The following is a 25868-nucleotide window of genomic DNA, read 5'->3' on the forward strand; positions in this document are numbered from 1 at the left end:
CACATAGTCGCCCAATTAGACAGAGCATTGAGGTCAGCTTATAAATTCGAGACATCCTGTAAGGACGTTATTCCACTGCATAGCTTGGTGTCATCTGCAAAGATGGAAATGTTACTTTTGATCACAGACCCAATATCATTTTTAAAGATATTAAAAAGCAAGGGTCCCAACACTGAACCTTGGGGTACACCACTGATAACCTTAGACCATTCAGAGTAAGAATCATTAACCACAACTCTCTGAATTCTGACTTTTAGCCAGTTTTCTATCTATTTACAAACTTATATTTCCAAACCTGTAGACTTTACCTTACACATGAGCCATGTGTGCGGAACTGTATCGAATGCTTTTGCAAAATCCAAGTATATCACATCCACCGCAACCCCTCTGTCCAAGGTTTTACTTACCACCTCATAAAAAGAAATCAGGTTTGTCTGACAACTTCTGTCTTTCATGAATCCATGCTGTCTGTTGCTCAAAATATTTTTTTCCTGCAAGAACTCGTCTACAGTATGTGGTCTTTTATTAATCCCTCCAGGATCTTCCGAACTATAGAAGTTAAACTAACGGGTCTATAGTTACTTGGTAAAGACTTTGTTCCCTCTTTAAATATAGGCACCACATTGGCCCTGCGCCAATCCAGTGGTACTATTCCTGTCATTAATGAGTCCCTAAAAATTAGATACAATGGCTTTGAAATTACAGAGCTCAAGTTTTTTAGGATCAGTGGGTGGATGCCATCAGGTCCAGGTGCTTTATCCACCTTTATTCTGTCCAAATATTTCTGGACCATATCACTTTTAAGCCATTGTGGATTTGGGGCTGCGTCAGTACCACCCCCATTATGGACATGAGCTCCCCCATGCTCCTTTGTACACACAGAGCTGAAGAAAGTATTTAATAAGTCAGCCTTCTCTTTGTCCCCAGTCACCCACTCCAGATTTTTTTGCAAAGGGCCTACATGCTCAGACTTGACCTTTTTACTATTAATATATTTGAAGAATTTTGGGGTTTGTCCTACTATCTTTTGCAATCTGTCTTTCATTTTGAATTTTTGCATCCTTGATTTCCTTTTTAAATATTCTGTTATATTCCTTGTAACATTTAATTGACACTAGCATTCCTTAATTTTTATATTTTTTTAAAAGCTCTTTTTTATAGTTTATAGCTTTTTTAACTTTGGCCGTGAGGTTTTATTTTTAAACTTTTAAACTTATTGCCCATGGGAATATACTTTGCCGTGAGATCACAAACAGTCTTTTTGAAGAATTCCCATTTCTGTTCTGTGCCCATTGATGCCAATATTCTCTCCCAGTCTAAGTCCTGGAGAGCAGCCCTCATCCTTGGAAAATTTACTCTCTTGAAATTAAGTGTTTTTATCTTTCCCGTATGTGATTTTTGCTTACAGCTAACATCAAATGAAATTATGTTATGGTCACTGCTACCCAGGTATTCCTTTATCTGAACATTAGTAATACGTTCTGCATGGTTTGAGATTACCAGGTCCAACAGAGCATCATTCCTAGTTGGGGCCTCAATAAACTGGACCATAAAATTGTCCTGTAATAGGTTTACAAATGTTTTCCCTTTAACTGTCCCAGCAGTGCCATTACCCCAGTCAATTGCTGGGTAGTTAAAATCCCCCATTATTATCACTGTCCCAGCCCTTGCAGCCCTTTCTATCTGTGCAAGGAGCTGAGTCTCCACCTCCTCATTAACATTGGGTGGTCTATAACAAACTCCAATGATTAACTTTGAACTACGCACATCTGTATGCAGTTCAACCCATAATGCCTCAGACTCATCACACTCTCTGTCCACCAGGTCCTCTTTCTCACTCGCTTTGAGATCACTTCTCACATACAGACAGACCCCTCCACCTTTCCTTTTTACTCTGTCTTTCCGAAAGAGTGCATAGCCAGGAATATTAATAGCCCAGTCATGTGAGAAATGAAGCCAAGTTTCAGCAATACCGATTACATCATAGCTTTCCTGATGCACCAGAGCTTCCAACGTGCCTATTTTGCTTGGCAGACTTCTGGCATTGGTGAACAAACATTTTAATGTATTAATATATTTTGACCGGTCACATACTATCCTCTTGGGTGTTCCAAGATTACAACTAGGACTTGCTACTATATTTACCTTGGGTTTATGTGCTTTGGTTACCATACCATTAATGCCCCTAATATTAACCTCTGGAATATGCTCCATGCTGACTATATCTATCTCTGAACCCTCCCCCTCATCGCCTAGTTTAAAAACCCCTCTAACTTTTTGGCCATCCTTAATCCCAGCTGATCCGCACCCTCCTCATTTAGGTGCAGTCCGTCCCTTCTATAGTACCGGTTATCGACTGAGAAGTCATCCCAGTCCTCCAGGAAACCAAACCCCTCCTTACTACACCAGCTTTTGAGCCACTTGTTTACTTCCCTAATCTCCCTCTACCTTTCTGGTGTGGCTCGATGTACTGGTAGTATTCCTGAGAATACTACCTTGGAGGTTCTTTTCCTCAATTTAGCTCCCAAGTCCCTAAAATTATTCTTTAGGACACTCCATCTGAGTTATCAGGCTGATAACAGAGGAACATAGCAGGAGATAGCTACAGGACATAGTGCTCTGAAGAGAGATAACAAAACACTGCAGATATGTGTGCCCAGCTCAAATTTCATGAATCAGATTTACACCCAACTTTAATGTGCCCAAAAAAAATAATAATCAAGAAAAACATATTTTTGTTTTATTTTCAGGGGCCACTGATCCATCAGAAACTCAGTTTTCATCACCAGGTATGTAAGTTCACGTGTAGTGCATTGGAAAATGTTACTTTTTTTTTTTTTTAAAGAATCAAACCAAAACCAGAATAAATGTAGGAGAATCCACATAGCGTAATACAGCTAAAAGAATCGTCTTTTTATTATAAGATAATAATGCACTTACATGTATCCAGCAATACAATCACAATGTCACAGAGCACGGACACGAGCCTGAATGAGTTGAGTGTAATGACGTCACACTCCAGCTCCTCCCGATGCCTTTCCCCAAATCTGGTCTTCTGGGATTGGAGGCTGGGGAATAAAAAGAAGATTCTTTTAGCTGTATAATGCTATGTGACTTCTCCTTCTAATATTTAAAGTGGATGTAAACCCTCACATATACCAAGTGAAGTGACCAGCCTCAGATTGTACACAGGAATTAAACAAATCTCCCTACATACGTTTTACATGTATATCTGCTGTTTTCATCTTCTTATAATGTTTACAAAGTGCACATCGTGTTAGGAGATTTTCTCTTCCTGGTTAGCACTGCAGTCAAGTCTGGGTATACAACCAAGACAGCTGATTGGAGGAAAGGCACACACTCCCTCCCCTTATAGGTAGAGACTTTCAGATCTGGTCCTTGAATTGTTCAGGATTTTGCTAATCTATTTATAGCATCCTCCCCAAGACAAAACTCTGGCTGCTTTTATCATATGTGTCAGAGAACTTGTTAGGAGTTATCAGGCTGATAACAGAAGAACAGAGCAGGAGATAGCTAGGGGGCATAGTGCTTTGAAGAGAGATACCAAAACACTGCAGATATATGTGCCCAGCTCAAATTTCATTAATCAGATTTACATCTATTTTAATGTGCAAAAATAGAGTAATAATCAATAAAAACATACTTTTCTTTTATTTTCAGGGGCCACTGATCCATCAGAAACTCTATTTTCATCACCAGGTATGTAAGTTCACATGTAGTGCAATGGAAAATGTAACTTTTTTTTTTTTTAAGAACCAAACCCAAACCAGAATAAATGCAGGAGAAACCACATAGCATAATACAGCTAAAAGAATCTTCTTTTTTTTTTAACCACTTGCCGTCCGCCATATAGCAAAATGACGATGGCAAAGTGGTTTTAATATCCTGACCGGATGTCATATGATGTGATCAGGATATTAAGCCGATGTGCGCCCCCGGGGGGCGTGCATCGCGGCGATCGTTGTTGTGGTATGTCAGTCTGACACACCGAAACTACGATCTCAGTAAGGAGTCTCTGACTGAGACTCTTTACCATGTGATCAGACATGTCCAATCACGGCTGGTCACAGTGTAAATAGGAAGAGCCGGTGATCGGCTTTTCCTCACTTGCATCTGTCAGACACGAGTAGAGGAAAGCCGATCGGCTGCTCTTCTGACAGGGGGGTTCTGTGCTGAATGATTATCACACTGGACCACCAGGGACTCCAGCAGGCCACTAGGGATGCCCAGCACCAGGTATGCCCCACTAGACCACCAGGGATGCCAATCAGTGGCCACAATGGATGCCAATCTGTGCCCACAATGGGCATCACTGATTGCCACACATTATTGTTTGGCGCTGATTGGCATGCATCCCTACAATACTGTGCACTACAATGCCGCCTATCAGTGCCCATCCGTGCTGCCTATCAGTGCCCATCCATGCCACCTATCAGTGCCCATCTATGCCGAACATCCATGCCCATCCGTGCCACCTATCCATGCCACCCATCCGTGCCAATCCATGCCACCTATCCATGCCAATCCGTGACACCTATCGTTGCCTACTTGTGCCACCTATCAGTGTCTATCTGTGTCACATATCAGTGCCACCTATCAGTGCCACTTCATTGGTGCCACATCATCGGTGCTGATCAGTGCCGCCTTATCAGTGCCCGTCACTGCAGCCCTGTCAGTGCCATCACTGAAGGAGAAAACTTACTTGTTTACAAAGTTTTGTAACTGAAACAAAAAAAACATGTTTTTTTCAAAATTTTTGGCCTTTTTTTATTTGTTTAGCAGAAAGTAATAATTCCAGAGGTGATCAAATATCACCAAAAGAAAGCTCTATTTGTGGGAACAAAATAATAAAAATGTCGTTTGGGTACAGAGTAGCATGTCCGTGCAATTGTCATTCAAAGTGCGACAGCGCTGAAAGCTCAAAATTTGTCTGGGCAGCAAGGTGTATAAGTGCCTGGTATTGGAGTGGTTAAAAGATAAAAATGCATTTACATGTATCCAGCAATACAATCACAATGTCACAGAACATGACCGTGAGACTATCTGACCGGGTCGTGTGTAATGACATCATACTCTAGCTCCGCCCGATGCCTTTTCCCTAATTCTGGTCTTCTGGGATTGGAGGCTGGGGAATAAAAAGAAGATTGTTTTAGCTGTATTACACTATGGGGCTTCAGCTTCTTATATTTAAAGTGGATGTAAACCCTCACATATACCCAGTGAAGTGATTAGCCTCAGATTGTACACAGGGGTGAAACAAATCTCCCTACATAAGTTTTACATGTATATTTGCTATTTTCATCTTCATATACTGCAGGGATATGCAATTAGCGGACCTCCAGCTGTTGCAAAACTACAAGTCCCATCATGCCTCTGCCTCTGGGTCTCATGCTTGTGGCTGTCGGAGTCTTGCTATGCCTCATGGGAATTGTAGTTCTGCAACAGCTGGAGGTCCACTAATTGCATATCCCTGATATACTGTTTAGAAAGTGCACATCGTGTTAGGAGATGTTCTCTTCCTGGTTAGCACTGCAGTCAATTATGGGCATACAACCAAGACAGCTGATTGGAGAAAGGCACACACTCCCTCTCTGCATTGGTAGAGACGTTCAGTTCTGTCCTTTAAATAGTTCAGGGCTCTGCTAATCTATTTATAGCATCCTTACCAAGAGAAAACTCTGCCTGCTTTTATCATATGTAATGGAGAACTTGTCAGGAGCTATAAGGCTGATAACAGAAAAACGGAGCAGGAGACAGCTATGGGACACAGTGCTTTTAAGAGAGATAACAAAACACTGCAGATATATGTGCCCAGCTCAAATTTCATGAATCAGATTTACACCCACTGTAATGTGCAAAAATAAAGTAATAATTAATAAAAACATACTTTTATTTTATTTTCAGGGGTCACTGATCCATCAGAAACTCTATTTTCATCACAAGGTATGTAAGTTCACATGTAGTGCAATGTAAAATGTTACTTTTCTTTTTTTAAAGAACCAAACCAAAACCATAATAAATGCAGGAGAAACCACATAGCGTAATACAGTTAAAATAATCTTCTTATTATTAAAAGATAAAATGCATTTACATGTATCCAGCAATACAATTACAATGTCAAAGAACATGACCGTGAGACTATCTGACCGGGTCGTGTGTAATGACGTCACACTCTAGCTCCGCCCGATGTCTTTCACCAAATCTGGTCTTCTGGGATTGGAGACTGGGGAATAAAAAGGAGATTTGTTTTGCTGTATTACACTATGTGGCTTCTCCTTATATTTAAAGTGGATGTAAACCCTCACATAATCCCAGTGAAGTGACCAGCCTCAGATTGGATGAATCAAATCTCCCTGCATAAGTTTTACATGTATACCTGATGTTTCATCTTCATATACTGTTTAGAAAGTGCACATTGTGTTAGAAGATTTTCACTTCCTGGTTAGCACTGCAGTTAAGTCTCGGCATACAGCAAAGACAGCTGATTGAGGAAAGTCACACACTCCTTCTCCTCATCAGTAGAGACTTTCAGCTCTGTCCTTTAAATAGTTCAGGCCTCTGCTAATTTATTTATAGCATTCTCCCCAACACAAAACTCTGGCTGCTTTTATCATATGTGACAGAGAACTTGTCAGGTGTTATCAGGCTGATAACAGAAGAAAAGAGCAGGAGACAGCTAGGGGACACAGTGCTTTGAAGAGAGGTAACAAAACACTGCAGATATATGTGTCCAGCTCAAATTTCATTAATCGGATTTACATTCACTTTGTGCTAAAATAAAGTAATAATCAACAAAAACGTATTTTTATTTTATTTTTAGGGGCCACTGACCCATCAGAAACTCAGTTTTCATCACCAGGTATGTATGTTCAGGTGTAGTGAAATGGGAATGTAACTTTTTTTAATGAACCAAACCAAAACCAGAACAAATGCAGGAGAAATCACATAGCATAATACAGCTAAAAGAATATTCTTTTTATTAAAAGATAAACATGCATTTACATGTATCCAGCAATACAATTACAGTATCACAGAACACGACCGTGAGGCTATCTGACTGGGTTGTGTGTAATGACGTCACACTCTAGCTCCGCCCGATGTCTTTTCCCAAATCTGGTCTTATGAGATTGGAGCTGTATTACGCCATGTGGCTTCTCCTTCTTATATTTAAAGTGGATGTAAACCCTCGCATATACCCAGTGAAGTGACCAGCCTCAGATGATACACAGAGATGAAATAAATCTCCCCATATAAGTTTTACATCTATATCTGCTGTTTTAATCGTCATATACTGTTTAGAAAGTGCACATCCTGTTAGGAGATTTTTTCTTCCTGGTTAGCACTGCAATCAAGTTTGGGCATACAGCCAAGACAGCTGATTGGAGGAAAGACACACACTCCCTCTCTGCATTGGTAGAGACTTTCAGTTCTGTCCTTTAAATAGTTCAGGGCTCTGCTAATCTATTCATAGCATCCTCCCCAAGACAAAACTCTGTCTGCTTTTATCATATGTGACAGAGAACTTGTCAGGACTGGAGTTATAATGCTGATAACAGAAAAAGGGAGCAGGAGACAGCTACGGGACATAGTGCTTTAAAGAGAGATAACAAAACACTGAAGATATATGTGCCCAGCTCAAATTTCAGGAATCGGATTTACATCCCTTTAAATGTACAGAAATAAAGTAATAATCAATAAAAAACATATTTTTATTTTATTTTCAGGGGCCACTGATCCGTCAGAAACTCAGTTTTCATCACCAGGTATGTAAGTTCACATGTAGTGCAATGGAAAATTTTACTTTTTTTTAAAGAACCAAACCAAAACCAGAATAAATGCAGGAGAAAGAAAGCACATAGCGTAATAAAGCTAAAAGAATCTACGTTTTATTAAAAGGTAAAAATGTATTTTCATGTATCCAGCAATACGATCACAATGTCACAGAACATGGCCAGAAAACTATCTGACTGGGTTGTGCGTAATGACGTCACACTCTAGCTCCCCCGATGCCTTTCCCCAAATCTGGTCTTCTGAAAGGCACATAGTGTAATACAGCTAAAACAATATTCTTTATGTTCCCCAGTCTCCAATCCCAGAAGACCAGATTTGAGGAAAGGCATCGGGTGGAGCTAGAGTGTGACGTAATTACGCACAACCCAGTCAGATAGTCTTGCGGCCGTGTTCTGTGACATGGTGGTCGTATTGCTAGATACATGTAAATGCATTTTTATCTTTTACGGTAATAAAAAGAAGATTATTTTATTTTATTTTTTTAATGAACCAAACCAAAACCAGAATAAATGCAGGAGAAATCACATAGCGTAATACAGCTAAAATAATCTTTTTATTAAAAGATATAAATGCATTTACATGTATCCAGGAATACAATCACAATGTCACAGAACACGGCCGCAAGATTATCTGACCGGGTCGTGTGTTATGACGTCACACTCTAGCTCCGCCCGATGCCTTTCCCCAAATCTGGTCTTCTGGGACTGGAGGCTGGGGAACAAAAGGAAGGTTCTTTTAGCTGTGTTACACTGTGTGCCTTCTTCTTATATTTAAAGTGGATGTAAACCCTCACATATTCCCAGTGCAGTGACCAGCCAATGGTGGAGAAGGATCTGGGTCTAATGGTAGATCATAGACTTAAAGGAGTTGTAAAGGTACAAGGCTTTTTATCTTGCATTCTATGGCTGCTCTGTTCAAAACCAACTGCACATAGCAGGTAAATATGACATGTTATTTAAAAAAAAAAAAGAAGAAAAACAAGACTTTACAATCACTTTAAAGGGGTTGTAAACCCTCATGTTTTTTTCACCTTAATGCATCCTATGCATTAAGGTGAAAAAACTTCAGACAATGATCGACCCCCAGCTCCCACCATTTTACTCTCCTGAGCCCTTTGTTCCCTCTTCGGTGATACCCTCTTCCTCTCTTCCTGGGGTTCTCGGTTTTTGATTGGATAGATTTATAGCAGCGCAACCATTGGTTCCTGGTGCTGTCAATCAAATACAATGATGCAGCTGCTGGGGGTGGGGCAGAGTCCGACAGTCTGTGCCTATAGACGCAAATACTGGACTCGGGAGCAGGCCCACAAGGTACCCCCCCCCCCCCCGGTAGAGAGAGCTTCTCTCGGGGAGTTTACTGATGCGAGGAAGAGACGCGAGAGCCGCCGGGGGACCCCAGAAGATGATAATCGGGGCCACTCTGTGTAAAACGTACTGCACAGTGGAGGTAAGTATGAGATGTTTATTTATTTTTTAAACAAGGGTTTACAAACCCTTTAAGCTTTACATATACTAGTAGAATTTAATTTTGTTGTAAGAATATTTGTTTGATTTCTAATCGTTAGTGGGGTCAAATTGATGTTCATTTTCAAACTCAGTGATGAGAAAATTAAAAGGAGCAGGATGGAAAAGCTTTCTTGAATGAATGACTTTCTAACTATGAATGTGGTTTACATTTGGGAGGCCAAAAATGTAATGTACCTAAAACTAGTAGCCTACTGTGGGGTGCTAAAAATAAATATTGTATCTTTACTTTTACAGATGCATCGATAAGTACAGATGATGCCTCAACTGTAACTGATACATCAAATAATGAAGATACATCAGCTGTAACTGATCTGTTAACTAGTGAAAATGCAAGTGTGACCAGTACCTCTGTAACTGATCTATCAACTGATGATGGTACAGCTGTGACTTCTACCTCACCTGGACCAGATCTATCAACTGATGATGGTACAGCTGTGACTTCTACCTCACCTGGACCAGATCTATCAACTGATGATGGTACAGCTGTGACTTCTACCTCACCTGGACCAGATCTATCAACTGATGATGGTACAGCTGGGACTTCTACCTCACCTGGGCCAGATCCATCAACTGATGATGGTACAGCTGGGACTTTTACCTCTCCTGGACCAGATCCATCAACTGATGATGGTACAGCTGTGACTTCTATCTCACCTGGGCCAGATCCATCAACTGATGATGGTACAGCTGTGACTTTTACCTCTCCTGGACCAGATCCATCAACTGATGATGGTACAGCTGTGACTTTTATCTCACCTGGGCCAGATCCATCAACTGATGATGGTACAGCTGTGACTTCTACCTCACCTGGACCAGATCTATCAACTGATGATGGTACAGCTGTGACTTCTATCTCACCTGGGCCAGATCCATCAACTGATGATGGTACAGCTGTGACTTCTATCTCACCTGGGTCAGATCCATCAACTGATGATGGTACAGCTGTGACTTCTACCTCACCTGGGCCAGATCCATCAACTGATGATGGTACAGCTGGGACTTCTACCTCTCCTGGACCAGATCCATCAACTGATGATGGTACAGCTGTGACTTCTATCTCACCTGGGCCAGATCCATCAACTGATGATGGTACAGCTGGGACTTCTATCTCCCCTGGGCCAGATCCATCAACTGATGATGGAACAGCTGTGACTTCTACCTCACCTGGGCCAGATCCATCAACTGATGATGGTACAGCTGTGACTTCTACCTCTCCTGGACCAGATCTATCAACTGATGATGGTACAGCTGTGACTTCTACCTCACCTGGACCAGATCCATTAACTGATGATGGTACAGCTGGGACTTCTACCTCACCTGGACCAGATCCATCAACTGATGATGGTACAGCTGTGACTTCTACCTCTCCTGGATCAGATCCATCAACTGATGATGGTATAGCTGTGACTTCTACCTCACCTGGGTCAGATCCATCAACCGATGATGGTACAGCTGTGACTTCTACCTCACCTGGACCAGATCCATCAACCAATGATGGTACAGCTGTGACTTCTACCTCTCCTGGACCAGATCCATCAACTGATGATGGTATAGCTGTGACTTCTACCTCACCTGGACCAGATCCATCAACTGATGATGGTACAGCTGTGACTTCTATCTCTCCTGGACCAGATCCATTAACTGATGATGGTACAGCTGTGACTTCTACCTCGCCTGGACCAGATCTATCAACTGATGATGGTACAGCTGTGACTTCTACCTCACCTGGACCAGATCCATCAACTGATGATGGTACAGCTGTGACTTCTACCTCTCCTGGACCAGATCCATCAACTGATGATGGTATAGCTGTGACTTCTACCTCTCCTGGACCAGATCCATCAACTAATGATGGTACAGCTGTGACTTCTACCTCACCTGGACCAGATCCATCAACTAATGATGGTACAGCTGTGACTTCTACCTCACCTGGGCCAGATCCATCAACTGATGATGGTACAGCTGTGACTTCTACCTCACCTGGGCCAGATCCATCAACTGATGATGGTACAGCTGTGACTTCTACCTCACCTGGGCCAGATCCATCAACTGATGATGGTACAGCTGTGACTTCTATCTCACCTGGACCAACTGACAAAGATACAACAACTGCAACTGCTACATCTGCTGTATTAGATACCACAACTGATGCAGATCCACCAACTATAAGTGACTCATCAGAATCACAAACATCTCATGTAGGTGGCCAAACATCTACCATAACAATTCTTGAAACTTCTCCTTCAACCGATCAAACTTTGAACATAACAGCAGAAACACCCTCAGTAACTGGTTTTGCAGACACCGAAACACCAACATTCACTGGAACAGTAGCAAAAACATCTCCTGCAACTGGCATAACAGAATCTGAAACAACATCTTTAACTGGAACCTTGGCTGACATTTCTCTTGTAACTGATATAACACAGGAGACATCACCCGTAAATACTGCCACAGAATCATTAACCCCTTTTTTGTCTAGTCAAACCACAGATACTTCCCAAGTAACTGGCACATCAGGACCTGAAACACATCCATCAAGTGGAACAATGGGAGACGTATCTACTATAACTAATAGTGTGGAATCTGAAAGTCCTTCTGTAGCTGCAACAACTAAAGAAGTGTCTCTGGAAACTGACACTGTAACACCTGCAGCGTCTAGGGCAACAACAGAGACATCTTTTGTAACCACTGTAGAGTCCTCACCAGCAATGGACATAACAGGATCTACAACATTTGGGGTATCAGCAGGAACCCTGGATGTAACAGTTTTAACTGGATCTTTACCATCTCCAGCAGGTGGAACAACGGTACAATCTTCACCAGCAACTGATACAACAGTTCCTAAAACAGGTCCAACAGCAGAAATATCACCTGTAACTAACACAATAGGACCTCAAACATCTGGAGCATCAGCAAAACCTTCTCCAGCTACTGATACAACCGATCTTAAAACAGCTCAAACAGCAGAAACCACACCTGTAACTAGTGCAATAGGACCTAAAACATCTGGAGCAACAGCAAAACCTTCTCCAGCTACTGATATAACAGATCCTAAAACAGCTGATACAGCTGAAACCTCTCCTGTAATTAATACAATAGGACCTGAAACATCTGGAGCAACAGCAAATCCTTCTCCAGCTACTTATACAACAGATTCTAAAACAGGTTCAACAGCAGAAACCACACCTGTAACTAATACAATAAGACCCGGAACATCTGGAGCATCAGCAAAACCTTCTCCAGCTACTGATACAACAGATCCCAAAACATCTCAAACAGCAGAAACCTCACCTGTAACTAATACAATGGGACCTGAAACATCTGGAGCAACAGCAAAACCTTCTCCAGCTACTGATACAACAGATTCTAAAACAGGTACAACAGCAGAAACCTCACCTGTAAGTATTACAATAAGACCTGGAACAACTGGAGCATCAGCAAAACCTTCTCCAGTTACTGATACAACTGATCCTAAAACAGCTCAAATAACAGAAACCTCCCCTGTAACTATTACAATAGGACCTAGAACAACTGGAGCATCAGCAAAACCTTCTCCAGATACTGATTCAACTGATCCTAAAACAGCTCAAACAACAGAAACCTCCCCTGTTACTATTACAATAGGACCTAGAACAACTGGAGCATCAGCAAAACCTTCTCCAGCTACTGATACAACTGATCCTAAAACAGCTCAAATAACAGAAACCTCCCCTGTAACTATTACAATAGGACCTAGAACAACTGGAGCATCAGCAAAACCTTCTCCGGATACTGATACAACTGATCCTAAAACAGCTCAAACAACAGAAACCTCACCTGCAACTATTACAATAAGACCTAGAACAACTGGAGCATCAGCAAAACCTTCTCCAGCTACTGATACAACTGATCCTAAAACAGCTCAAATAACAGAAACCTCCCCTGTAACTATTACAATAGGACCTAGAACAACTGGAGCATCAGCAAAACCTTCTCCAGCTACTGATACAACTGATCCTAAAACAGCTCAAACAACAGAAACCTCACCTGTAACTATTACAATAGGACCTGGAACAACTGGAGCATCAGCAAAACCTTCTCCAGCTACCGATACAACTGATCCTAAAACAGCTCAAACAACAGAAACCTCACCTGTAACTATTACAATAAGACCTGGAACAACTGGAGCATCAGCAAAACCTTCTCCTTCACCAGCTACAACAGATCCTAAAACAGCTCAAACAACAGAAACCTCACCTGTAACTATTACAATAGGACCTGGAACTACTGGAGCATCAGCAAAACCTTCTTCTCCGGCTACAACAGATCCTAAAACAGCTCAAACAACAGAAACCTCACCTGTAACTATTACAATAAGACCTGGAACAACTGGAGCATCAGCAAAACCTTCTCCAGCTACTGATACAACTGATGTTAAAACAGCTCAAACAACAGAAACCTCACCTGCAACTATTACAATAGGACCTAGAACAACTGGAGCATCAGCAAAACCTTCTCCAGCTACTGATACAACTGATCCTAAAACAGCTCAAATAACAGAAACCTCCCCTGTAACTATTACAATAAGACCTGGAACAACTGGAGCATCAGCAAAACCTTCTCCAGTTACTGATACAACTGATCCTAAAACAGCTCAAATAACAGAAACCTCCCCTGTAACTATTACAATAGGACCTAGAACAACTGGAGCATCAGCAAAACCTTCTCCAGATACTGATACAACTGATCCTAAAACAGCTCAAACAACAGAAACCTCCCCTGTTACTATTACAATAAGACCTGGAACAACTGGAGCATCAGCAAAACCTTCTCCTTCACCAGCTACAACAGATCCTAAAACAGCTCAAACAACAGAAACCTCACCTGTAACTATTACAATAGGACCTGGAACTACTGGAGCATCAGCAAAACCTTCTTCTCTGGCTACAACAGATCCTAAAACAGCTCAAACAACAGAAATCTCACCTGTAACTATTACAATAAGACCTGGAACAACTGGAGCATCAGCAAAACCTTCTCCAGCTACTGATACAACTGATGTTAAAACAGCTCAAACAGCGGAAACCACACCTGTAACTAGTGCAATAGGACCTAAAACATCTGGAGCATCAGCTAAACCTTCTCCAGCTACTGATACAACTGATCCTAAAACAGCTCTAACAACAGAAACCTCCCCTGTAACTATTACAATAGGACCTGGAACAACTGGATCATCAGCAAAACCTTCTGCTTCTCCGGCTACAACAGATCCTAAAACAGCTCAAACAACAGAAACCTCACCTGTAACTATTACAATAAGACCTGGAACAACTGGAGCATCAGCAAAACCTTCTCCAGCTACTGATACAACGGATCCTAAAACAGCTCAAACAATTAAAACCTCACCTACAACTAATACAATAGGACCTGGAACATCTGGAGCAACAGCAAAATCTTCTCCAGCTACTGAAACAACAGATTCTAAAACACCTCCAACTTTTCAGACATCTCAAAAAGCAGAGCTAACAACAAAAACCTCTCTTATTCCTAATACAACAGGACTTGAAACACATAGCACAACTGAAGCAGCACCAGAATTTGTCAGCACAATTGCTTCCACTGTGCAATCTACTATCATAACAACGGTTCCAATCAATCCTACTACCAAGAACACAGTAGCATCAACCTGTGAGTCTTTTTTTTTAGAATCTTCTAAATTCGTTATCAGCATTAGTTCAAGCAAAGTGAATTATCTTATAAATTGTGAATTAACTGTGTTGTCTTGGAAGAAAATACTTGTCTAGAGAATGTACTTACTCATGAGGCTCTTTCTATGACCACCTATACCCTCTATAACTTATCTAACAAATGACCAGATGACACATTCTCTTTTGGAGTCAAATGGCCATAGCAGCCCTTTTTTATTACAAACATATGAAATACAAAAATACTCTGAAACATAACTTAATGCATATAAATAAATTTCTCAACAAACATTATAAACCAAATATATACATCCAGCATTAACCCTTTCCTGATCTAGAGGTCTTTGAAGGTAAATTAGAATTTTAACCAACCAGTTGTATCGGTAAACCATAAAAAGGCTCCCCGCTGTGTATTAGGCAAGCTCAGGGACAAACCAGCAACTTCTTTCCAGATACAACTTTCTCCATTCCATTATTAACATTTTAAGGGAAAGGACACCCATACCGCCATATGTGCCCAACCCCCTTAAACCTCCATTATTTTTTCCAGCACCACCTTCAAAGACCCCACAGACCTAACATAGACCTAACGCTGCTACGACAACAAATCTTTTGTAACCTGCCCTGAGTACCCAAAAATGATCAAAGAACCGCCCAAAAACAAGAAAACCACCCCGATTGCCACTTCTCTCTGACAAATTAAAAACTTAAATTAGGGAGGGTGGGAAAAACTCTCCTCCTGCTTCCCGATCACGACGCAAACTGAGCTTCCGTGCGCCGACTCCGCCCCCTGCCATGTCACGCTTGTCGCCCATTGTCCCGCCTCCTCACTTCCCATTGACGTACAGCCAACCCTCACTGCCCCCCACCCTCGTCATGCCAGCCCTCCCCCTAGTGCCTTAGATATGGGCCATTTCTTTCTTCATAGTTATGGAGGGAGGTATTCCATTGAATTAAAACAATAAAATTAATTAAATAAAAGCTAATCAAAAAATGCATCTCACACAGAGTGGTGCTGTGGATACACAGAAGTACAGCAAGTGCCAATTAAATAAAAGGACTAGATGTTAGAGGGCTGTCTTGAGGCAAAGACCTGTTCAGTTCTCTAACCATTTATAGAAGCATATTATTTTAGGAACCAGTATTTTTCTTTTCAAATGTTTTTATTGAGATTTTTAGCAGAATTAGTTACAACAAGGGTTACAAAACAAAAAAAAATAATATATAGTAATAAAAGTAACATAACACAGTATAATGTAGTGACAGGGTTTTCTCAGCACAATATAGCATATAAACAAATAATCCACAATAAGGAATAAAGTAGTATTCCCAAGTATCTAATATTCATAGTCATAAAGGGACTCGAACAAGAGTAAGTCTCTTAGAATTTGTATAATAAAGTCCGTAATATAATTATTGTAAGATTTATAAATAGCGATATGGATAATGGCCACTTCTGGACCCCAAGACACCCCTCAAGGGATCTATCTGTGTCTTGGAGTACCTAGTCCAACATCCTAAAGGAAATTCAAACACAGTAGTTATCTTTTATGAAGGAAAATAAAGATCTATTCTTACTCCGCAGCTCAATTCAGATAAACAAACATGTGATATATTTGTCACTTTGTTATGAAATTATTTTTAAAGCCATCCAAAAAAAAAATATTAAAACGCACAGGAGTTCTTTCTTCTATATGATTAAAGAATCAGCATTATCTAAATTGTGGAAGTATAATTTTTGTACCATGTACTCCAAGGTTCCCATAGTTGTTGTTCCTTAATTAGGGATGAGCCGAACACCCCCCGGTTCGGTTCGCACCAGAACTTGCGAACGACCCCCGCGTTCGTTACGAACGTAAGAACCCCATTGAAGTCTATGGGACTCGAACGTTCGAAATGGAAAGTGCTAATTTTAATGGCTAATATGCAAGATATTGTCCTAAAAAGGGTTTGGGGACCTGCCTCCTGCCTCAGGGGACATGGGTCACTGCAAAAAAAAGTTTTAAAAATGGCCGTTTTGGCGGGAGCACTGATTTTAATGACGATTAAAGTGAAAAAAAAGGTGAAATATTCCTTTAAATATGGTGCCTGGGGGGTGTCTGTAGTATGCCTGTGAAGTGCCATGTGTTTCCCGTGTTTAGAACAGTCCCTGCACAAAATGACATTAAACGGAAATAACACCATTTAAAACTGCTTGCGGTTTTAATGTTATATCTGGTTCCTGCAATATGGTTGAAAATCATTGAGAAAAATGGCATGGGTAGCCCTCCCTGCCCATTACCAGCCTATTTGGGTCTTGTACGCATATTAAGGGGAACCCCGTACCCATATTAAAAAAAGGAAATGCGTGTGACCCCCAGGCCCTATGTACTCAGAACAGCAGTATACAGGCGGTGCAAACAAGACAGGGACTGTGTAGGTTTGTTGTGTTAAGTTGAATCTGTTTGTAATTTTCAACTGGTACATTTTTAAAGTGTAGCTCCAGTCAAAAAAACTATTTTTAAGCTTTTTGGAAAACATAGGGAAGGGTTATCACCCCTGTATAATTTGTTTTGTCGTCCATCTTTTTTCATCTCACTTGCTGCTGTCTCCTTGCGTTTGCAAGTAGGAGATGTTTGTAAGTTGGATGTTTGAAAGTAGGGGCCTGCCCTATATTATAGCGGTATGTACTGGGTACAGAGCACGCAGACAGCATGCACTATCTCCTAACACTGCTGACTGCAAGCTCTATTATTAACCACTTGACCACTGGGCCCTTAAACACCCTTAATAACCAGACCAATTTTCAGCTTTTGGTGCCCTCACATTTTGAATGACAATTACTCAGTCATGCAACACTGGACCTATAGGAAATGTTTGTCCTTTTTTTCACACAAATAGAGCTTTCTTTTGGTGGTATTTAATCACCTCTCAGTTTTTTATTTTTTGTGCTATAAAAGAAAAAAGACCGAAAATTCTGCGAAAAAATGAATTTTTCTTCGTTTCTGTTATAAAATTTAGCAGATTAGTAATTTTTTCTTCATAAATTTTGGCCAAAATTCATACTACTACATATCTTTGGTAAAAATAAGTACAAATTGGTGGATATTATTTGGTCTTTGTGAAAGTTATAGAGTCCACAAGCTATGGTGCCAATATCTGAAAATTGATCACACCTGAAGTACTGACGGCCTATTTCCTTTTTTTTTTCCACAAAATTGTCATATTATCAGGTTATTTCACACACACAGCATATGCATACCACAAATTACACCCCAAAACACATTCTGCTATTACTCCCGAGTACGGCGATACCACATGTGTGAGACTTTTACACAGCGTGGCCACATACAGAGGCCCAACATGCAGGGAGCGCCATCAGGCGTTCTGGAGCACCCAGGCCAATTCTGACATTTCTCTCCTACATGTAAAAATCATCATTTATTTGCTAGAAAATTACAGAGAACCCCAAAACATTATATATATATATATATATATATATATATTTTTTTTAGCAAAGACCCTGGAGAATACAATGGTGGTCGTTGCAAATTTTTATCTCACACGGTATTTGCGCAGCAATTTTTCAAACGCGTTTTTTTGGGGGAAAAAACAGTTTTGTGCTTAAAAAACAAACAAAAAAAACAGTAAAGTTAGCCCAATGTTTGCATAAAGTGAAAGATGAAGTTATGCTGAGTAAATAGATATCAAACATGTCACTCTTCAAAATTGCACATGCCCGTGGAATGGCGCCAAACGTCGCTACTTAAAAAATCCCCATAGGCCACACTTAAAATTTTTTTTTACTGGTTACATGTTTTGAGTTGCAGAGGAGGTCTAGGACTAGAATTATTGCTCTCGCTCTAACGTTCTCGGCGATACCTCACATGTGTGGTTTGAACACCGTTTTCATATGTGGGCGGGGCTTACGCATGCGTTCGCTTCTGCATGCAAGCACATGGGGACATGGGTGCTTTAAAAAAAAAATATTTATTTTTATTGTTCATTTTACTTTATTTATTTTAGTTTGACATTTTTTTCCCCAAAAATATATTTTTGATCACTTTTATTCCTATTACAAGGAATGTAAACATCCCTTGTAATAGGAATATGGGGTGACAGGTCCTCTTTACAGTGAAATCTGGGGGTCAATATGACCCCACATCTCACCTCTAGGCTGGGAAGCCTGAAATAAAAAATAAAAAAAAGATTCTGGCTTTGATCGTACTGGCGAGTTGGTAGAAGCACCGGAGGGCGGTGAGGGGTGGGGGGCGTCTATGGCTGGGTATTTCAGGGTATCACCGAGTATGGCTGGGTATCTCCGAGTATGGCTGGGTATGGCAATTTATGGCAGGGTATTGCAGAGTATTGGCGGGGTATTGGCGGGGTACTACAGAGTAATAGCAGGGTACTGCAGAGTATTGGGGGGTACTCCAGAGTAATGGCAGGGTACTGCAGAGTAATGGGGGTTACTGCAGAGTAATGGGGGTACTGCAGAGTAATGGCAGGGTACTGCAGAGTAATGACAGGGTACTGCACTGCAGAGTAATGGCGGGTACTGCAGAGTAATGGCGGGTACTGCAGAGTATTGGGGGGTACTGCAGAGTATTGGGGGGTACTGCAGAGTAATGGCAGGGTACTGCAGAGTAATGGGGGTTACTGCAGAGTAATGGCAGGGTACTGCAGAGTAATGGCAGGGTACTGCAGAGTATGCACTGGTATTGCAGAGTATTGGCAGGGAATTGAGGGGTTAAATTCGGTGAGCAGCGATGTGGGCACTGCAGATGCAGCCCACATCGCTGCTGACACCGATCTCTTTCCCCTCCGCTGTACCGATCGGTACAGAGAGGGGAGGGAGGAACCGGCGTCATAACATGACGCCGGTTTGTTTACAAGTGATCACTCCGTCATTTGACGGAGCAATCACGTGGTAAACGGCCGCGACGAGCGGCCGTTTACCACGTGATCCGTGATGCGTCGGGTCCTGTGGACACGGCGGCCCCGGATGCTCTCGAGTGCGCGCCCCAGGGGGCGCGCGAGAGCAGAATTCTGGGAGGCCGTTAATTAACGGCCTCTCAGAGTTAAACAACCGCCCTGAAGCCGTTAATCGGCAATGGGCAGTTGTTAAGTGGTTAAAGCTAGATCACTAGCTATATAGGTGAGGTGAATATAGTGGTGTATACTGCGGTCAGGGCACAGACAACAACCACTACACAGCAGCAAGATAGGAAATCAGCCAAAAATGATCGGTGTGTACTGTGTTGAAGGTACACAGAACACCCACTGCTTCAGATGCTAACACATTACACGAGGCCGCCTCAAAGGCGGCCTTATATAGTGTGGGGCATGCACTACACAGCCTGAGCTATGATTGGCCACAGGCAGGATGCCTGTGGCCAATCATGGCTCTCCTCGCTGCTGGCGCTGCGATTGGCCAAGCATGCGGGGTCACAGTGCATGCTTGGCCAATCACGAGCCAGCAATGCACTGCGCCATCGCAGTGCATTGTGGGCCACTCGAATTTTGACGCGAACGGCCCAAACGTTCGGAATTCGCCGAACGGACGAACAGCCAATGTTCGAGTCGAACGTACGTTCGACTCGAACACGAAGCTCATCCCTATCCTTAATATATAGGGATTTGTCATTAGGAAATAACAATTCGTAGGAGTGGTGGAGTTGGGTTAATTCTATAACTTCTGTCATAGTAGGAAGAGAGTCAGTTTTCCATTTTCTAGTTATGGATAGTCTCGCAGCTAAAAGTATATGTGTTACTACTTTACGATATTGTTTGGGAATCGTATGTAAATTCATATTCAGAATGGCTAGTTCTGGTGAAAGTTGAAGGACAATACCTGTTACGGAAGTGAGTAAATGGGAGATTGCCTGCCAGTAGTTATGTAAGCTTGGGCAGTCCCACATAATATGAAATAGGGTCCCCAATTGAGTACAATTTCTCCAGCAATTAGGTGATGAGTTCCCCTTGAATTTTGCTAGGATATGTGGAGTCAGGTATTGTCTTTGAACAATTTTTTGTGCCAGTTCCCATAGTGTAACACATGCAGTGGCCCTATATATGCTTCGTAGGGAAGCCATCCATTGTTTAATTGAAAAGTCTTGCCCCAAATCTTGTTCCCATTTAAGGAAGGAAGGTAGTTTGCTGGGTATGTTTTTTTCCTCTAGAATTGGGTATATTGTAGCTACTCCTTTCTGTGAGGTGGCATGGTTATTGAGGAAAGACCATATTTTAACCGGGATTGAAGCTCTGAGTTGTGGATTGTGTAGCAGACACTTTTCTATTTGAATATATGTAGATCGCTCATAATTCGGAAGCTGTAATTCATTACTTAACTGAGAAAAAGACTTTAATGAGCCCTGTTGGAAGAAGGAACCAAGTTTGATATCCCGACCCAAATTCCAGTCGTGTATTTGTACGCCAGGAATTAATGTTGGTATAATTGTTAGAGGAGGGTTTAACACCGTGATTGGAGTTTTATCCCATTTGTATGTGATGATTCTCTGCCAAGAGTGTAGCGTCGCTTTCACCGTTGGTGGGTATTGAGCTGTAATTGTGGACTTAACTTTCCTACTAAGTAACCAGAATTGCATATTAGGCTGTCGTGTGATGTCTTTCTCAATTTGTCCCCATAAAGTTTTAGGAGTAGGCAAGAACCATTCTTGCAATTGGGTCAAAAGAGTTGCATCATAATAATCCTGTAGATCAGGTACGGTCCCACCACCTATATTTCTATGTTTAATTAGTATATGGTATGCGCAACGGGATTTTTTGCCATTCCATAGATATTTTCCCAAACTGCTTTGTAAGGATTTAAAGTAGTATTTAGGGATACATATTGGAAGGGACCTGAGTTGATATAATAATTTTGGTAAGGTCATCATTTTGAAAGCTGCCAGGCGACCAGCCCATGTAAATTCGAATTTACTAAGTGTTGTCAGATCTGTTTCAAAATGTTTCATAAATGGTAAAAAGTTTGTTTTAAATAACTGTTTTGTTTTGTTAGTGAGAGTGATTCCTAAGTAAGAAATCCCCTCGTCTTTCCAGTGGTAGGGGTATTTATTAGACAATAACTGCCTGGTTGTGTTATCTAATCCTAGGTCTAAAATATTGGACTTAGTTTCATTGATTTTATAATATGATGCTGCTCCAAAGGTCGTTAGTATATTTTGGAGATTCGGGAGAGATGAAATAGGATCAGACACTATAAGCACTATGTCATCTGCGAACAGACTTATTTTATTATCTATTTGCCCAATTTTTATACCAGATAGTTTTGTGTCAGATCGTATACGTTCTGCTAGAGGTTCGATGGCTAAATTAAATATTAAAGGAGATAAGGGGAAACCTTGTCGTGTTCCATTCGAGATGCCAAAGGGCCTAGACATCATATCATTTGTGTATACTCTCGCTGAGGGGCCCTTATACAGTGCAAAAATTGCCGATAAAACATTTCCATGAAAGCCGAATTTTAAAAGCACTGACTGTAAATAGCCCCATTGGACCATCCAAAGAAAGGAGCAGAGAAGGCGTTTGATGTCTCTCAGTGAAGTGTATAATATCAATCAGACGTCTTGTTGCATCTGAAGATTGTCGACCTTTAGTAAAGCCAGATTGATCTTTGTGAATGAGGTCTGGTATGTAGTTCATCAGTCGATTCGCTATTGCTTTGGCGTATATTTTGATGTCAATGTTCAATAATGAAATCGGTCTGAAATTTTGGGGAGCATTGGGATCTTTGCCTGGTTTCGGCAGTGTTATGGTCAAGGCCTGAAGCATCTCAGCCGGAAATTCTGATTTGGATGCCGCTTCGTTAAAAAGTGAGCATAAGTGGGGAGCCAGTATATCTCGAAGTAATTTATAGTATTCTCCTATCATTCCGTCTGGGCCCGGAGATTTATTGTTGGGCAGGGAGTCTATAGTTCTAGCAATTTCTTCCACTGAAAATGGGACGTTAAGATCAGAGATTTGATCAGTAGTTAATGATGGGAGACTAATAGTATCTAGGAAATCACTTATTATCTTCGGGGTAGGTGTGGGAGTTTGTGACTCATCTTTAAGATTGTAAAGGGAGCTATAATAACAGCTAAATGCATTCGCTATGTCTTGGGGGTCTTGCAATTTTTCTCTAGTAATAGGGTGGTATAGATATGGAATCTTTGATTTGGAATATCTGCCTTTGATCCGAAGTGCCATGTTTTTTCCTGCTTTGTTGCTGGTAATATTTAGCTTTAAGTTTTCTAGTATGTTTTTCAAATGTATCCAATAAAGTCGTTCTGAGTTCCTGTCGTAATATTTGTAGTTTAGTTTTCAGTTGTTGTGATGGGTGAGATTGGTTTTGGGAATCTAATGTTTTAATGTCAGCAGTAAGTTTCTCAATGTTTTATTTTTCCTGAATTGAGCATTCAGTTGCATTAGGATTCCCCTACTAAATGCTTTATGAGCACCCCATAGGGTGGCGGAGTCTGACACCGATCCCACATTATATTTAAAGAATTCAGTTATCTGGTTTTGTATAGCTGTAGCATAGGTAGGCATTTTGATAAGATATGCATTTGTTCTCCATAGAAAATGGGCCGTTTGAGAGTGTTTAGATAGAATAGTCATACTAATTGGGGCATGATCAGTCCAAGTGATGGGTGCAATGTCAGACTCCCTCACCCGCTGCAATAACCACTTATCCGTAAAAATATAATCGATACGAGTATAGGTATTATGTACCAGGGAATGATATGTGTATTCACGATCTCCAGGATGATGGCATCTCCATACATCATAGAGATCGCTTTTATTCAAAAAAAATTTAAGTGCACAGTTGGTTCTGGTTTTGGGATTAGAAGTGTCTAGTTCTTGTTCATGTATTGTGTTGAAGTCTCCACAAATTATTAAGGCACCTTTTCGGCATTTACCTATTTTTCTCATCAGGCCATTCAGAAAATGGGATTGCCTTTTATTAGGCGCATACACATTTACCAATGTAGTAAGTGTATTATCAATGGTACATATTAATATGAGGTATCGTCCATTGGTATCTACAATAGATTCATGCAATTGAAAATTAACTGAATGATGTATGGCAATAAGTACTCCTCTTTTTTTCTGTTGGCCTGATACTGTAAATATGCGAGGAAAGTTCTTATGGGTGCAAGTGGGAATAGCGCCTGTTTTGAAATGGGTTTCTTGTATACACAATATTTGAAATCGCTGGGTGTTAGCCATTTGCCACATCGACGCTCTTTTTGCTGGATGGTTAAGACTTTATACTCATAAAAGGATATTAATAAGATGGAAAAAGTAAGTACATACTAGCCTGATAATAGCTTTAAATTCTACTTCCATGTGAGCAATCTGTAGTCTGAAATGACTATGAATGTCCAAAAATTTAGTGACGGAAAAGTTTTGATTCAAATTTTGTAGGTTCACAACATACCTGTCCCTTTGAATGCTATGAGTTGTGTATAGGATACTGTGAAGAAAAAAATAAAAGTAAAAGCACAAACAAAAATATAACCAAACATTAAACTTAACTTGCAGTGGTAAACATTTCATTGTATACTGCAACATTAGGAACCAGTATTTTTCTAAGTCACTCTAAAGAGGAGCTCCAGTCATTTTTATAAAAAATTTGTGAGCAGCTACAAAAATTGTGGGGTTGAAAACTGTGGGGTTGATTTACTCAAACTTGAGAGTGCAAAACCTGGTGCAGCGTTGCATAGAAACCAAACAACTTCCATTTTTTTTATTGTCAAAGATTAAAGAGGTTCTAAACACTCAAGGTTTTGTACCGTCATGCATTCTATGCATGAAGGTTAAAAACTTTCTCTGTGCAGCAGTCCCCCAGCCCCTCTAATACTTACCTGGGCCCCATTGCGATCCAGCAATGTGCATGAGAGCCTCGGCTTTTCAGAGACTCCCCATCCTTATTGGCTGAGACAGCAATGGGAGCCATTGGCTCCCACTGATGTCAGTCACAGCAAGTGAGCTAATGAGGAGAGAGAGTGAATGGGGTCGAGCCACGACACTGTGTATGAATGGACACAAAGTGCAGAGGCCTGGGAGCGAGCCTGCTTGGTGCCCCCATATCAAGTTACTTGCTCTGGGGGCGCCTGGCAGGAGGGAGGGGCCATGAGCAGTGGCTGGGAAACCTAGAAGAGAAGGAGCAGGTAAGTTTGAAATGTTTGCTGGGTTTTTTTTTTAAGTCTTTACCTACTTAAGGACTGGGCCTAATTTTCTGACTTGGTGTTTACAAGTTAAAATAATTTTTATTTGTTTTTGCTAGAAAATTACTTAGAACCCCCAGACATTATATAGTCATTGCGATACTTTATGTCACACCGTATTTGCGCAGTGGTCTTACAAGTGAATTTTTTGGCGATAATGTTACGCCAAGTAAATTAAAACTCAACATGTCACGCTTCAAAATTGTGCCTGCTCGTGGAATGGCGACAAACTATATACCCTTAAAAATCTCCATAGGCGATGTTTAAAAATTTCTACAGGTCAACAGTTTTGAGTTACAGAGGAGGTTTAGACCCCTTTCACACTGGGGTGTTTTTCAGATGCTTTAGCGTTAAAAAAAAGCGCCTGTAAAGCGCTTGAAAGAAGCCTCATCTGCAATCCCCATGTGAAAGCCCAAGTGCTTTAAGAGCCCTTCACACTGCCAGCTTTTAACCCCTGCTAGTGGCCAAATAAAGGGTTAAAAGTGCCCACAAAGCACTGTTGCCAAAAGCGCTTTGCAGTCACTTTTCAGGCATTTTGCAGGTGATTTGCAGGCACTTCCCATTGAATTCAATGGGAAGGGCCGCTTCAGGAGCGGTGTATTCACTGCTCCAAAAGCACTCAAAGAAGC

General features: G+C 41.1%; 1 protein-coding gene across 7 annotated transcripts in view; it reads left to right on the forward strand.

Annotated features, from left to right (window-relative positions):
- LOC143973780 (uncharacterized) overlaps positions 1–25868 on the forward strand; it is a 183197-nt gene that overhangs the window by 70244 nt on the left and 87085 nt on the right. For 4 of the 7 annotated variants that reach the window (XM_077474635.1, XM_077474638.1, XM_077474632.1 and 1 more), the window contains 5 exons: positions 2751–2789; positions 3682–3720; positions 5926–5964; positions 7746–7784; positions 9573–15008. In XM_077474635.1, coding sequence (XP_077330761.1) covers positions 2751–2789; positions 3682–3720; positions 5926–5964; positions 7746–7784; positions 9573–15008 — 5592 coding nt within the window. The remainder of the gene's footprint in view (positions 1–2750; positions 2790–3681; positions 3721–5925; positions 5965–7745; positions 7785–9572; positions 15009–25868) is intronic. The other 3 variants (XM_077474634.1, XM_077474637.1, XM_077474636.1) reach the window with 2 other exon arrangements.

Source organism: Lithobates pipiens, unplaced genomic scaffold (assembly GCF_037356315.1).
Source record: "Lithobates pipiens isolate NorthernLeopardFrog02 unplaced genomic scaffold, aLitPip1_a1.2 Scaffold_98, whole genome shotgun sequence".
Taxonomy (NCBI): domain Eukaryota; kingdom Metazoa; phylum Chordata; class Amphibia; order Anura; family Ranidae; genus Lithobates; species Lithobates pipiens.